General features: G+C 37.3%; 1 protein-coding gene across 1 annotated transcript in view; it reads left to right on the forward strand.

The window, feature by feature from the left end:
• The first annotated feature begins 5,658 nt into the window (after positions 1-5,658).
• The window catches only part of LOC144655306 (sushi, von Willebrand factor type A, EGF and pentraxin domain-containing protein 1-like), a 48,991-nt gene continuing 38,721 nt past the window's right edge, over positions 5,659-15,928 (forward strand). Inside the window, exons 1-5 of the mRNA XM_078515527.1 lie at positions 5,659-6,404; positions 9,384-9,548; positions 10,063-10,224; positions 13,807-14,001; positions 15,138-15,341. Of these exons, the coding sequence (XP_078371653.1) occupies positions 5,690-6,404; positions 9,384-9,548; positions 10,063-10,224; positions 13,807-14,001; positions 15,138-15,341 (1,441 nt within the window). The 5' untranslated portion in view covers positions 5,659-5,689. The remainder of the gene's footprint in view (positions 6,405-9,383; positions 9,549-10,062; positions 10,225-13,806; positions 14,002-15,137; positions 15,342-15,928) is intronic.

Raw genomic sequence — 15,928 nt, forward strand, 5'->3', positions numbered from 1 at the left:
GAAACATTTAAAAAGTAAAAACACTGGTTTACCTGAGGGATTGGGGTTATGCTTTCACTCGGCACTTATTTTTATCTATCCTTGCTCGCAATAACACTTTAATTTGAACAAAAAACGACGAAATGGAAAGAAAACCTGCTTGAGACGTTTGACCGCGGTGAGAGGACAAAGACCCTTACAGGGCTTAATCGAGCATGGGAGCTTAGCTTATTACCAAAAATTGAACTTTCCTGGGGTAAAAAACCCATCACAATACTCAGAAAGCAAGATAGTATGTCCTGATGTACCGTAATAATTCGATTTAGCGGCCGGGGCGCTTAATTACTTTTGGCACCTCAAGGGAGGGCGCTTATTCGAGACAAGGCGCTTATTCGGGACAGGGCGCTTATTAATTTTTTTGAGAAACAACCAAATGTATCTAACAATAACAGGAACTGTAACAGTTAGAAATTGTTAAAAGTTCAGTTACTTTTAAAGTAATTGTTCATTTTAACAGTAAATATATACATGAACTACACGGTGAACGGTCAGGAGTTTATCTAGTTGACGTCAACCACTTCAGTTGGGGCAGTTATCCACAATAGGGGCACTTATTAGAATAGGGGTGCTTATAAGAATGGGGGCGCTTATAAGAATGGGGCGCTTATTGGAATAGGGGCGCTTATTTACAAAAACACATTCGAAGGGGGGCGCTTATTCGGAAGGGGGCGCTTATTGGAAGGAGGGCGCTAAATCGAATCATTACGGTAATACAAATTGTTTTCAATTCGATATCTCCGTTTCTTCTCAACATATATTAAAAAAAATTCTTATTTAATTGACATTGATTGACTTACATGTAGCACACATTTTAGATACCCGAAAGCTGCGCAGGACCCCTTAAAAGTTGCCTTGAGACTTGCCGTTACTTTTTGGAATAAACGGTATTAGAAGTGATGGAAAAGCAGCTACGGCTGTCCCAAATATGCTTGAAATTTCTTACAAAGATGCTCAAAAGTTGCTTCAAAAATCAAAACGTTGCTCGAAAGTTGCTCCAAAAATATGCTCATTTCCCTTTGAAGATAAGATTTCTATGCATTTCATGCCATTCCACTACAACAGAAGTGTCTAAATAACACTGAAAACAATCGTGAAGATACAAATGACGTGACGAGTTTTTAATGCTGACTCACCCGAAAGTTGAAATATCTTCGAAACTTCCTCTGAAATCTTCGGCAAACTTCTTTTATCATTGGGAAAGTTTGAAAAATGCTCGGAAACGTTCGTATGGCCTTCGAACATCACTCGGACAATCTTCAATCTTTTGGACCTAGGAATTTCTCAGAATACGAATAGTTGCTTGTAATATAGTGAATGGTTTGAACCCAGGAGTGACAGTAAGTCGTATAGTGTGATCGTCCGGGTGAGAGTAGTTCTGAGAAGAACCGTTGTTGGTGACTGACGTTTCGACAACCTCAACTTAAACTGACCAGACTTATAACATCATCGACTGACAACAGCTTGTCTCTTGACTCTGAAGATGACTTCCGCTCAGGTTATCGAAACGTAAGTCACCAACAACAGTTCTTCTCAGAACTTCTCTCACCCGGACGATCACACTATACGACCTAGTTGCTTGTAAGTAAAAAAGTTGTCGAGCGAGCATCTTAAGGACAACTTTAAAGCAACTGAAACATAAAAGTATCTTTGAGGTTCCTTTATGCCATTCTACGTGCTTGCATGTGTTCATTTCAAGCATTTTCCAACTTTTCCGTAGATTTCTGAGAAATTTCAATAGATGCTTCGACTTTGGAATCATTCACTGAGGATTAAAAACTCTTCAGCAAACATGACGTCATCGGTATCTTCACGATTGTTCTTAGTAAATTAAAAGAAATCTTTGTAATTTAACAAATTTTACCTTAATGTTATTTAGTTATTTCTGTTGCAGCTAAATGGCATGAAAATGCTTAGAAAACGTACCTCCAAAGGGAAATTAGATTATTTTTGGATAAATTTCTTACTTAAAAGCAACTTTTTGGATTTTGGAGTAACTTTCGTGCATTTTTTTGGGGAAGTTTCGAACGTCTTTGGGACAGCCAAAATCCAGGCTTAAAATCCTCTTGGCGATTAGCATTTAGTTCCTTCGCGTTTTTTCTACCTTTCGGTATTTCCGCGTTCCTGGTTTTAGTATTCTGGCGTTCCCGGTTTAAGTATTCCGGCGTTCCTGGTTTTAGTATTCCGGCGTTCCGGTGTTTTAGCGTTCGCGAGACCCAATATAAATGATATGGTGTTTCAGAAAATTTTTTCGGCGGATATTGCAGCAAAATTTTTCCAGTTTGTTTTTAAGTGTAAATCTGGCAAAACACACAGTCAAAATAAAAAATTACAGTAGCCTTTTCTCCATTATCTATTCTTTGTGGTTAAATAGTCATTGAACTTCGCCTGTTATGAAATCATGCAGGCGAAAACCCATCGAAATCACGCAACAGTGTCACATCAGTGACGTCAATGTGACGTCAACACGTCGACTTGGCGACGAATTTAGTATCTACCAAATACATTGCGAAATAAACTCATATTATCTAGGTAGAATTATAATACAGTGTTCTCTGGTTAAAGAATTAAAACTATGAGCTTTCGACAATCTGACCGCTGACTTCAATGGATGAAAATGTAAAAAAAGATACAGAGAAAAGAAAAGAAGGTGACACTATTTTCGTCCGCGGTCCCTTGCTTTCTATGCAAAAAAAGATAACCTTAAAATTTTAAATAGAAAGAATGAAACGCATAAATGGCGATTAAAAATACATGTTAAAAATGCCTAAGAGAACGCGATGTGATAGTAATGTTTATTTGATCTCTTGTATTGTCTGTTTTCATTTTATTGACAACAAGATCTTTGAATTTCTATTCATTTTGTTCGTATCCCGTTGAATTAAAAGTACTTTGTTTCGTGAGCAGGAGAGCATTCCTTATTCAAGGATTTTCTCATAAATTATCACGTTTGATATAACAGCTTCGAAAGCACGGACATTTTCTGTGGCCTCAAAGGTGCCCTTATAAAAGGGATTTGAGAGTTTCTATCCCTTGAGATAGCATTTTTTGTAATTTCAGAGAATATGTCGAAATTCAAACCTAGTGGCAAATAACGACTTAATTTACGAAAATATTTTCTAGTTTGCGTACAGCAACTAATGACTATCGTTTTCTTTTCCAATTACGTTGTTACGTTTACTTTAGTATATAGCCCGTTAATGACCTTATTGATGACATCTCTTAGTAAATGAGAAAGGCATTGTAATTATACAGCAACTGCTAATTTTTTTTTCCAGTGCGAAGCGGCAAATTAAATTAATTGAAACGCTGTTAGGCTGTGACCTCAATACGCCTCCACTTTTCCATTCTTGATTTCGTTTTTTTTAATAATCGTGCATTTTGCCGAAGCGTGTAAGATTCAGGCTGTTTCCTCAGCCGCCTTTCAACTAAGCTAATTACTAAAAGGGAACCGAGTAATTATACTTTAAAAATACTTCGTTTTTTAACTGAGAAATAGTTTGTTCACCTGTGAAATGTTTACAAAAGAAAATGACTCATCAAGCATTATTATCATTATTACGAAACGAAGATTTACCGTCGACGAAACTTTTTTGAAAAAGTCGGTCGGTGGGCAAACTGAACGAAATGTTTAGTAACGTAATTTGGCGCAAGAAGCAAAGCATTTTAGATCATAAAGAGTGTTTGTTATTTCTTTGCAGAGGTAATTTGTTTTTGTAATTATAATTAAAAGTTCTAAGAAGCACATCCGTTTTTCTCTCACATTACTGCCTAATGAGTCTGTTAATATACGAGCAAAATGATTTTGTCACAGTTTAGCTTTTTATCCCAAGGTATTTACCCGACGAAGAATGCAATTTTGTCTTAGGAATAATAGTTTAATACCATAGCTTCTAAAAAGCAATTTAAACTACCTGGAACACTCTCTAAAGCATTTAGTAGAAATTCAGCCGTGTTCTATTGAAAATCCACGAATTTGATTGGTCCGCCCCCGATCGCGCGCGCTTTGCTGTAAAATTGTAGGTTTAAAATTATAAAATTGTAGGTTTTGGACTTAACTTTCACAATTTTTAAAAAAAATAATAATAATAGAGCGAGTTTGACGACTCTACAAAAAAATTATGTAGTAGACTGACCGTAACGTTGATTAATTATAACGAATTATGTAGAAGGGTATTAAAGTTCGCGTCGTTATTTTTTGCGAGAACCTTTTTTTTTGCCGGTTTATAATTTCGCGATTTTTTGAAAATCGCGAAAATTAAGTCCCGCAAAAATAAGTAACAAATTCGCCTCGTTGACTATACGCTCATAAGAAAACTAAGGCTCGTAGTCTAATTGTTCATTGGAACCAGCCAGCAATATTGACTCTTGAAACCAATTTCCATATATTTCTATTAATGTTAGTTCTGAAAATTTTGTGTTACATTACTGAGACAAAATGATTGTTTTACTATTACTCTCGTCAGGTGTTGATTGCAAGAAGAACGTATATTAATAGAACACGCGTTTGAAAACTTGACGCAACAGACGGCTTGGAAAATTATTTTTTCTGCATTTTTCGATATTAATTAATTATTGTTGAAGAAGGCAAATATGGGATACGAAGATAAATAAATAACATGAAATTATACGGTATTCATTGCGGACGTTAACCGCATCCTTTTTGAACAAGGTGGTGACCTATCTATAGAAAAAAGGTCAATCTGCAAAAGCATTCAATGCGACGAAAATTCTACCAGAAAATGAATGTTTTTTTAATACACGTAGATAGAAAAAAAATCTAGGATTAAAATTTGCATCGAAAAGCTAACTACGTCTGAAATTACATTTAAAATATACATCTAAAATAAATAAAATCTTCGTTTTTAAAAATTGTGGAAGAAATTGATGTGGATTTAAAATTAAAATGTTTAAATCCTGTGTTATCTTCCAGTTTTGATTTAAGTGATTTGCAATGTGCGCCGATTATCTGATAGTCATTGGATAACATAGAGAAGAAGAAAGGAGAAATCTTTTTGAGAAAAACTGAAAATAACGTTTGATCATAATAATAAATTTGTCTTCGAAATTACAGTTATCTATTACAAACATCAAATAGTTTGGTACAAATTATTGTATCTTTTACTTATATGTTCTGTTTATAATAACTAGCTAGTCAAGTTGCATTAGAGTTTGCTACTTTCGAAGCGTCGTCGTTACATTTCGCTACTTCCTGTAGGTCTCCACTTTCAAAAAGTTAATGGTGTTAAACACAGTTACGATAATAAGTGCCGTTACTAGCAGACATAAAATTTTGATTTGTCTAAATTTAGCAATTTGCAAGACATTAATTCTCTCATTGTCTTGACATATAACCGATCTTCTTTACCACACTGAAACGTGATTTGCCACAAATTAAAAAAAAAAATCAGGTAGTCATTCTAGTCATTGTGCAAACCCTTCGTCACGAATAACAAAACTTCTCTGAGAATGTCACAGCTGCCATTGCGTCGGTTGATCAGATCCTATGTATTCAGCTTTCGAAATGTTTACTGTGATAAAATTCCGCTGTAATTAGTGTATGCAGCTGAGCTTTAATGACTAATTCTTAGAGTTGATGAAAATACTGAGTGGTTTCCGTGATCACAAATCTGTTGCAGTCACTGCTCCAACCATGGGGAAAATGAAATTTTTCTTCCCCGTAGTTTTTCTTCTGGTGAATTTTCAATTTGTCACTGCTCAAGACTGGCTGGCAGTGTCAAAACAAGAACTCAAGAATCTGAGGAATCAACTCAGCAAGACTGGTTTCGACGAAGGGAAATCCGACATTGTGTTCTTGATCGACACGTCCGGCAGTTTATGGGGTAGCGACTACGAAGAAGAAAAGAAATTCGTCATGAACTTGTTGAACGAGATCAGTGTAGACATGCAAGCAACCCGCGTCGAGGTGATCCCGTTTGGATCTTCAGCAACCAAATATATTACTCAAATTTCTGACCCCCAGAACACCAAGAACAAGTGTACGTTCAACGAAAAGTTTAAACCGATGCCACAAAGCATCAACGGTTGGATGACGAACATGAGAGACGCTTTCCAACTGGGCTGGGAAGTTTGCCTCAATAATGCAAACAAGAGAGTACCGCTGGATAAAGTTAAAACAGTCGTTATCCTCATTACTGATGGCCACTGGAATTACCCTTACAATGACCCCAGCCCCTTAAAACGAGCACAAGACCTGGTAGCTGGTAAGGTGGAGGTTTTTGCCATAGGTGTAGGGTACGTTAACTTCGCCAACCTCAGGCAACTTGTCGGTTCAGATCCGGACAAGTACGCGTTTCATTTGAAAGATTTCACCGAGTTTGCTGAACTGGCGACCTACATCAGGGGAGGTAAGTTACTTTATTTTCGTTTAACCATTACTGGTTTGTAATCGTGAAAAAACCTTTCTGAAAATTTCATATAAATTGATGTCATTTAGAAGTATGATTTTTTTTCTCGAAAAAGCATCAAACGAAAAACAGAACATTTTCTGCAGTTTTATTCTGGAGAAACGTAAAATTGTTCAGTTGGTTATATATATCCATGTCCCGTTCAAGTTTATCATATCATCAAATACGAAAAGATCTATCTTTTTAAGTGTTTGAAAACCAAACAGCAAGCCAGAGCAATACTGTGAAACTGGCTCTAGAAGTCGTTGTCAGATTGCAGTAACAAGAGTTTTTTTGGATTACTTAACATTGATGTTAAAACATTCCGCTCTCGTGCTGTCTTAACTCAGTTAAATTTACCGAGAATGTTTTATTGGCAGAAGAACTGCTGATTTGCCAAGGAGTGCACTAGGAATAGTTCTGTACGTTTATAATAATAGTTTATCTCAAGGAAGAAATCATTAACTCAGTTGTAAAATCAAGATAGAGTTTTGAAGGAAATGAAGTACTACCTCAAATTATGGCTGGTGTCTCCAAAAGACGGACGAATTGATCAGTGCGGTTTCTAGATGGAAAATTAAGTGAACTTAAGCTTATAGGCCAAAGCTGTCGGATCACTTATATAACGGGGCCGTCTCAGGGCGAGATTTTACTGTGTTATCAATAAGACGTCTTTATGGATAAGCTGTGTAATTGAAGTTGGGAATATTTTTAGTCGAATGTAATCACTTCTTTTAGTTTGGGCATAATATTTGCGGGCGAATTCGAAAGAATAATCTTGGGTATTAAATATTTATTTCCTTGACACACTTGAATCAAGGGGGAAGAAATAATTGAAGCCACAGGGTGCTTGTCATTAAGCCAAACATTTCGTAAATTTCGGTCGGAAGTCAAATGGAAAGGTCCGTTTCGGTTCGGAGTGACCGGAATATTCGGGACCACGTGGTCCACTTTGACTGGTCGGACCAATCGGACCGTAATTTACTGTTCCATTTTGACAAACTGTTTCGTTGTCTCACTTTAGTTCAGTAGCTTCTCACAGATGCGGGGGACTGGGGAAAGGAATGCAAAATGGATAGGAGCGTTCCACTCGATTGGCCCGAATAAATCGGAAATGTCGTTCCATTTTTTTAAAAAAAACGGTCAGTTCCCGTTGGTCCGACTGGTCGCACTTTGAACATGGAAAGCAACAACAGTAACTTACAGGCATATCACTGTAACTATCAGAGCAACATGAAAAGGAAAGCTTTCGAAAGGCCGAAAAGTATTCGCTTTTATTATTCTTGCATACTTCTACTTATCGCTCCAAACTTAGCTTGTTGCGGTGGAACCTGAAGTTTAACTAAAGGCTTCACTCTTCTTAAAAATGCCCTTTTAACGGATTTTAACAGATTTCTGAACAGCCAAAATATATATTTGTGTCTTCGTAAACCGTAAGATAATGGGTCCATTTTATTAACAATTTCTATATTAGGGCACTGAAACTGTTACCAAGCGTCTTTGGCTGTGGATGGCTAGGATGAAAATGGATAACAACTTGAAAAATTAAGGCTTAACTTTTCACGTTATTTCCGCGCGTCTTTAAAAAATCGATATTTATAGCAGTGGTTTGACTTCTCTCTGCAAAATAGGGTTATATCTTCTTTAGATGTTAAAAGATAATTTTTTTATGGGTTAACTTGCCTACCGCTAATTTCAGAACAGTTTAGATAAAAATTCTGCAAAAAGCCCATTACGTCACCCCTAGACCCTAGATAAAATGTCGACTCTCGTTTCGCTTGAGGCTCTGTGTTTATTTGGCTATTTTAATTAAAATTAGCGTTTGTAATGTTCAATCGTCGGATATAATGGTCGTAGGCTGTAACAAAAAGAATCATATATATCTGAACATTTAAAAAAAGAGTTTGAAATTGGGCTCTTTTATATCCTCAATACTGCAGTAAGCCAACTTAAACCCAGGATTTATTTATTAGGCCGGAGCTACAGAGCTTCAAAAACCTCTGAGACCCACAATGTTTGTACTATAAGTTAATATTATACTGGCTGCGGTCACATCTACGACGTAACTTAAGTTTAACTATAGTTAGTCTCAAATTACGTGACGTCATACCTAACTATAGTTAGTGCTTTCTGTCGTCTTTGCGGTCACACCAATGCAGTTAACTATAGTTAGTTCTGATTAGATTGTGAATAATTTGGTATTTAAATTAGTTCATGACAGCCCTTGTTGTTGATCTGTGTCCAGTTGTTCCTCTATTTTTTTTTTATTTTTGCACGGCATTTCGGCGTTGAAGAAAATAAAATGAAGTAAGGATGCTAGAAACCGAAGAATTCAAGCTTTTTTTTGCTAACATTGATAATATGTAATTTCTTGGCATGCTGTTTTTCTTGTTTTCCTTCCCTTGACGCTTTGTTTTGCATATTTATGTTCATCTCGCACGTGCGAAAAGAATTGTCGCATTCTGATTGGCTTTTCGTTTGTGAACTTAAGACTAACCCATGAACCTTGCTTGGGTATAACTATAGCTGGTGTGTATTGTTTCGGATCAGCGAGGCGTAATTTTTCTATTTATATTTGGGGGAACAAAAAAGGGGTAACGTTACCAAAATAGTAACTATAGTTAACGCCGTCCTTACTATAGTTAGCAGTCTAGATGTGACCGCAGCCACTATTGGCTATAGCTGTAGTGAAAGTCAGTCGTCGTTTCTTAAAATATCCGTAGTTAGCTTATTAAAAAGTTAATGCATTTTTAGAATTGGTACTCATTTAGGAATAAAAGTGATTTTCAGTCGCGCTTACTTAACACGATTCTGGGACCTTTCGGGGTTTCCATTTTTTAATTTCTTTAGCAGGGTTTCACTGGTATTGACACAGTTGCAGATTATATTATTTTTGTGAAACCTTTTCAGGTATTAACCTATCTTTAATGTTCCCTTCAGATCCTTACGAAAAAGTATGGCAGACAGAGCACGTGCCTAATTCTAAATGTAACAACAACTGCGACCCGATTGCAGCTAAATGTGCCTGTGGTTTAGTGTACGGTGACTACAAATGTGCGTGCTCGAAGGGATATGCAGGGTCTGGAGTAGTGGGTCAATGTAACGGTAAATGAATTCTTAGTTTATCAGAGTTATAGTGCCGCGACGCGCCTTACCGTGGCCACCCGACAAACTTTTTTTTACCAAGTGTCATCTTGTAATATTTTACGTTTTCACTGCGTTATGTTGATAAATACGATGTAACAAGTATCTATTTAATCGTATTCAACTTTGAAAGGAGGCGTGTTCGTCTAACAAATAATAATATTACGAGAGCCCACTTGAAAAAAAGTCCGTTGGGTGGCCACGGTCAGGCGCGTCGCACTGTAAAATGTGGTACACTTAGAACAAAGCGGCTTATTTACTAAATATTCCACAGCCAAGGCTACATCACACGATGTGTTTAAGATGTGATATTGCAGGTTCATCAGATTTTTTTTTTAAAAAAAAACCGGTTACTCTGATGATTCCATAAAACTTTACGACTGAGCTGAAGAGTTTTGAATTTACTTTTTTTTCACCAGAAAAAAGAAAAAAGAGCTTGTCAATATTATTTGTTAATTTGTGTTTTGTTTGGCAGAATGTCCCCCGTCAACCTACAAGGATTTCGAAGGCTATGCAGCCAAGTGTACATCGTGTCCTGTTCACTCTGGTCATTCAAATAAAGGAAGCGTTAGTCTCTCGGACTGCAAGTGTTTTGACGGATACAAGGGAAATCCGAGCAATGGAATACCGTGCACTAGTAAGTAATAGCAGTTTTCAAAATAGAGGAATTTTCACTTAAGTGTTGAGGGTAATTTGCGGTTTCCCTTGTTTTGCGCTCTTACGCTTAGTGATTGGTTGGAAAACTCGCGCCACTTTCTCAACCAATCAGAAGTAGAACCAAAACCAATTGTGACTCGCTCTCGCACGTTTTCCCGCGCTGGCGTGCGTTTCCTTAGAGGTTTTCACTGGTTTATTTTATTGTCTGTGTATTTGGCCGGAGGGATTACTTTGGTGTTAGTTTACGACACTCAATCGAAAAAAGCTTTATCAGTGCCATGTAATCCAAGCCTAATTAAAAGCAAATCCAATAAGGCGATAGAATGTCGAGTCCAATTCAAACCGTGAAATTTACGTTTGATTTCAGCTTATTTTCTGTTTATATTTCAAACGTGTTTATTGCTTAATCTTGTTTTCATCAACAATGTTACAAAATCTGTTTGCTTGCTTGAACACGAATATTTGATGAAAAAATTAGAAGCGATGACTTAAAGGGACTGTGTCACGATTTTAGCCAAATTTAGGCATCGGAAATGGTTATTAAATTCGCTGAAATATAAAAATAACCACTTGAAACAGTGAAGGAACATTTCAATAACACAGCGAATGCATAAGAACGTAATGATGGCCAAACGTGAAGAAGATTGAAACGGATTGCGATATTGGTTTTGGATTACTGTTGGCTGAACAGTTTTCAAAGTTATCTCGTTTGCTTGTAACTTTAAGTTATAACGCCCGGTATTTGGTTGTAATGAAGCTATGGTTTTGTCACCACTAGGGCTTTCCACAAGTTGTTCGGCAACTTTTTGGCAACTTTTCATGTTTCGAGCAACTTTTTCCCCTTCGAGCAACTTTGTTCCTCCCGAGCAACTTGTTGCATTTTGAGCAATTTCCATACCGAAGATCTCCGAAAATTATGCGAGTGTTGTTCAAAGGCAATACGAACGTTTTCGAAGATTTACGAAGTTTGCCGACGATTTTCGCGGAGCATCTGAAAACGTCTCAACTTTCGGCTCATTCTGCATTAAAACATTTCAAAACTCGTCATTAAACATGACGTCATCGATATCTTCACGATTTTTTTTTTCAGTTAAAGAAATCCTTGTTTTTTGACAAATTTTCCCCTTAATATGTTATTTAGATACTTCTTTTGCTGTAAAATTGCATAAAACTGCTTAGAACTCTTACCCTCAAAGGAAAATATGCATATATTAAGAGAAATTCTCTTGATTAGAAGCAGCGTTTTGGATTTTTTGGAGCAACTTTCGAGCAAATTTTATTATCAGAAGCAACTTTTTTGGATTTTTGGATCAACTTTTGAGCAACTTTTTGAGAAATCACGGGCAACTTTTTGGGAAATCTCGAGCAACTTGTGGAAAGCCCTAGTCACCACTAGATCCATAAAATTAAATTCTTTACAAACATTAAGTTTCATAGCAAGTATTTGGCAAAACTTAATAAAATTTACTTAACTCAGCCGTGGCACAGTCCTTTTAAAAGCTGTGAAATGAAATTGAATGAAATTGATGGTGGAATCTACTTTATGCTGTATTCAACTTTATGGCCGCCACTGGCCGCCATATTGGTGTCCCAAAGAAGGACAGGGGGTGACTACTACTAGGCATAAATAGATTGCGCTCGGCAACTTTTGAGCAACTTTTGGCTTTTCGAGCAACTTGTTGTAGTACCAGCAACCTAGGGCAACTTTTACTTTCCTTGGCAACTTTTGAGCAACAAATTGATTTAAAACCGATCCAAACCATAAAAGGTCGTTTCTTTTCGAAGGATTTTATTAAAACTGGTTTTATTCGCTGCAACATAGAACCTGCTGCCGGCCATCTTGGTATTTGCTGAAGTGCGAGTCACTTATGGTATCGCAATCAGATGAAATTTCAGACGAGGAAAATGGAAATAATTCAGACATTGACCCCATTGAGGTTGCCATAGACGCTGGGGCAAGTCTTAGTTAACCTGCAAGCGCTTCAATTTCTAAAAAACGCAAAAATTCACGTCAAAACGACTCTAGAGAGCAAGCAACTTTTCTGAATTTTGGTGGCAACTTTTTGATATTTGAGCAACTTAAGAGCAACATTTTGGTATATTGTGAAGCAACTTTTCCTAAATTTACTAGCACAATCTATTCATGCCTACCTACTACTACTGTTCGCCACTCTGTTCATGTAATGAGACTTCTTACTTTTTCAAACACGAAGTGTAAATCACACTTACCTTTTAAAGTTGAGACCAAGAGGATTCGAACACCGGAATGCGCTAGTTAGGCTAACCGCAGTGTTGTTTAGAATTCACTACATGAACTGAGTGTTACGTGGTATAAATATGTCATGAGGTGTCTCGCTATTGTCTCATTAAATCAACGGAGTGGAAAATAGTAAGATCCAAGAAGGACATCAATTTGGCTGCATCTTCATACTTTATACTGTAATTTTTCTCAAAACAACTTCAAAACAACTCGGTCATAAATAAAACGCTACAAAGCTATGATTTGGGCAAAAGGTTTTTTTCTTCTTGCTCTATAACCTAGTACTAGGTTTCTCATACTTTTCAATCGACCAATACTGTCTACGTTTACTTAAACACGCCGTATGTCGGAATCACATGCAGGGCAAGATATTGCAAATCCCGAGTAGAAGGCGATGGTAAGTCCACGCTTTTCGAGTGTTCATGAAGCGAAATCAACTTTTGTATATTTCGAAAGGTCGGTATGTTTAAGACACGATTCCAAATTTTAAACCATTTCGAGAAAAAACTCGCAATTTTAAAAGGCCTGAAAGTTGTGCTATTTTGCCCTCTAAATTGTCCTTCAAATCGCGCGGTCAAAATATCAAGTCACGTGGGCTGATGACGTATTATTGTGGACAAGATTCTCAATATCTTCGTCTTCTTCGTCCACATCATCTATTTCTTCGTGATTGTTCTAACTTTCAGAGAAAACACTCATTTCGGAGTCGCTCGACATGCTGCTTTGCCTTAGAAAACCTTCTTAGCGACCAAAGCGCGAACAAACGCCGTCCACAACAATACGTCACAAGCGAATTAACTCGCTCCAGTCTCCTGGACATTTTTTAACAGAAAATAAGGCTTTTTGCAGCGCCAAAATCACGACCAAATTTTAGTTTTGAGAAGCTTAAACTTTGCAGTCGTTTTATTAACATGTTGGAGGGTAAAATTATACAAAAAAAAATTCGCTTCGAACACAGAAATGTATGATGTACTGATTTTTATATAATTGCCACGCAGTCTGCCGATGTAGAGTCAAGAAATTAAATTTTAACAGGGCCGTAACCAGACCTTTGCCAGAGAAGAGGCAAGATCTTGCTGGCAGGTTCTGGGGGCATACCCATTTTTCATGAAGTATTTCTTGAGACTGAAAATCAATCTTGTTCAACTGGGCGATTATTTTCTCAACAAAAAATGTTTTGTTTTTAATTTTGGGTACAAGTTTAGCCAAGGCAAGTGCCTCGACTTGCCTCTTACTAGTTACGGCCCTGTTTAGCAGTCGTTTTTTAGCAATTTATCTTCCAATTTCTCATTCTTCGAACAGTCCGTAGCTGTGAGGTTCTTCCAGACGTTGCCAACGGTATCAAAAAAGGGAACTGCTATAGCACATACGGGTCCTCGTGCACGTATGAATGTTTGGAAGGGTACGAAATGAGCGGAACAGCGACAAGACAGTGTGTTATAACAGATGTGGTCCAAAACACCATCGGTTGGAGTGGCACCCCTGTGTCATGCACAGGTACGAACGAAATGCACACATCCACAAACACAGATTCAAGGGTTGTATCATGGCATAACAGGAATGAATTGCCCGTTCCGTAATTCAAAAAGGGACTGGGAACTTGTTTACCCATTGTTCAAATTGCATCTATTTACTAGTATAATCCATCACCAGAAAGATCGCACGACAAGGTTTGGTAATGTTACATTTCCAACAACCAAGGCTCTGAGCTGTCAAAGTTCGCCCAAATTCCATACAAATGTCTCTAATTCCGAGTTGGCGTCCCCAAATCCATACAAAGTCTCTGATTTTTCTGATTTTTGAAAGCCTTCTACATAGCGGCGATTTATCAAAACAACTCCAAACTTGCTAAACTGACTAATTTTCATGTGTTTTTTTTCCTGTGATGGCTCCAATTTTTTAATTAAATTAAAATTGAAAAACTCGTTCCCAGTCTCCAATTTCGGAACGGGCAATTGTTACTTATAGGGTAGCACTAGTGTTCTACAGGGCTAAAGTTATGTACTCGTTACAGTGAGGTTGTTCTTTTACTGAAAATTTATTTCCATCTTTGCTATATATTCATTAAAAACTGGATTACACCATATCACTGATTTTTTAAAATTTTTGGAAAATCGTTAATTTAAATAGTCGCTAAATCTTGCTCAGAAAAAATCGCTAAAATTAGTAGCCGCTGACAATAGTAACCTGTAGCCCCACTGGTTAAGATGGATTCCGCTGAAAGTTCGAGCAATAATTGCAAAAATTAATTACCAAAAATCTACTCATAGTACAGCAACATTTTGTATACTGTTTGAAACATCGATCTCACGGTAATTCATTTCTCTAGTTGACCCCATGCGCTATTACATTCTAAAGCATTCTCGAGCGAGTTAATGCCAAACCTCGAAAGAAAAGCTAAAAGCGCGTGTTGTTTAGTTTTTAACTGACGTGAAACGTCCATTTTAACTAAAATATGGAGAGCTTCAAATTCGTTATTCTCTCGCGGGGTCAGCTTGAGAGCTAAAATTCTGTTAAAACTGTGACCATGCCGCTATGAGGTCTTTTTGGTACCTTTATTTTTGCGTTTATTGCTCGAGTGTTCAGCGGAAAGCGTCTTAACTTTGATTTGATTTGGTTCATTTCTTGATCAGTTATACGCTGCCCTCATCAATCTGTCACCAACGCTAAACCCCCCACGGGCACATGTACCGACCCAGTTGGAAATCCAGTCGTCGACCTGGTGTACAAAACAAAGTGCAAGTATCAGTGTAGGACTGGATACGAACGCGTAGGAAGTGAGACCATCACATGTAAGCTGACCAAAACGTGGACTCCTGCCGCGCCTACTTGTAAACGTAAGAAGCTACCTTACTATAGGAAATTATAAAGGCGGGGGTAAATGTGAATTTAAGTGAAATTTTTAGAGGTTTTAAGAAGGGATAATATATATAGATATACGGTACATCGGGCTATGTGACACTACGTTTAAATTAAGATACCGTAATCATGTATGTTCTTTTCGAAATGAGCGGTATAAACACGCCACTGAACTAAGTAATATATCTGGAGCCTGAAAGATCAGAAAGTAAAGTATGACATCAAGTGGCGCAAAGTTAAACAGGCTAGGTCTTATTCGAATGTAACCAAGAGATGTAATTTGTGTTTGTGGGAGAAATTTTTCATTTTATGTAAACCGGAAATGTCAACTCTGAACAGCAGAAATGAGCTTGTATCGTGTTGCAGACATTCTAGGAAATTCTTACTGAAAAACGTTTTTTAACTAGTGATAAAGTTCTCGCGGGACGTGACATATGACACGCAATGTATTGTATTGTTCTGAATTTTCAAATATCTATGAATGTAACCGTTTTTTCTGGCAGTTGCCTGATGATTGCCTCGCACGAGGCATGAAACTCAGAGTAGCGAATAAATGACCATATAA

The sequence above is a fragment of the Oculina patagonica genome, chromosome 5 (assembly GCF_052425735.1).
Source record: "Oculina patagonica isolate OP01 chromosome 5, crgOcupat, whole genome shotgun sequence".
Taxonomy (NCBI): domain Eukaryota; kingdom Metazoa; phylum Cnidaria; class Anthozoa; order Scleractinia; family Oculinidae; genus Oculina; species Oculina patagonica.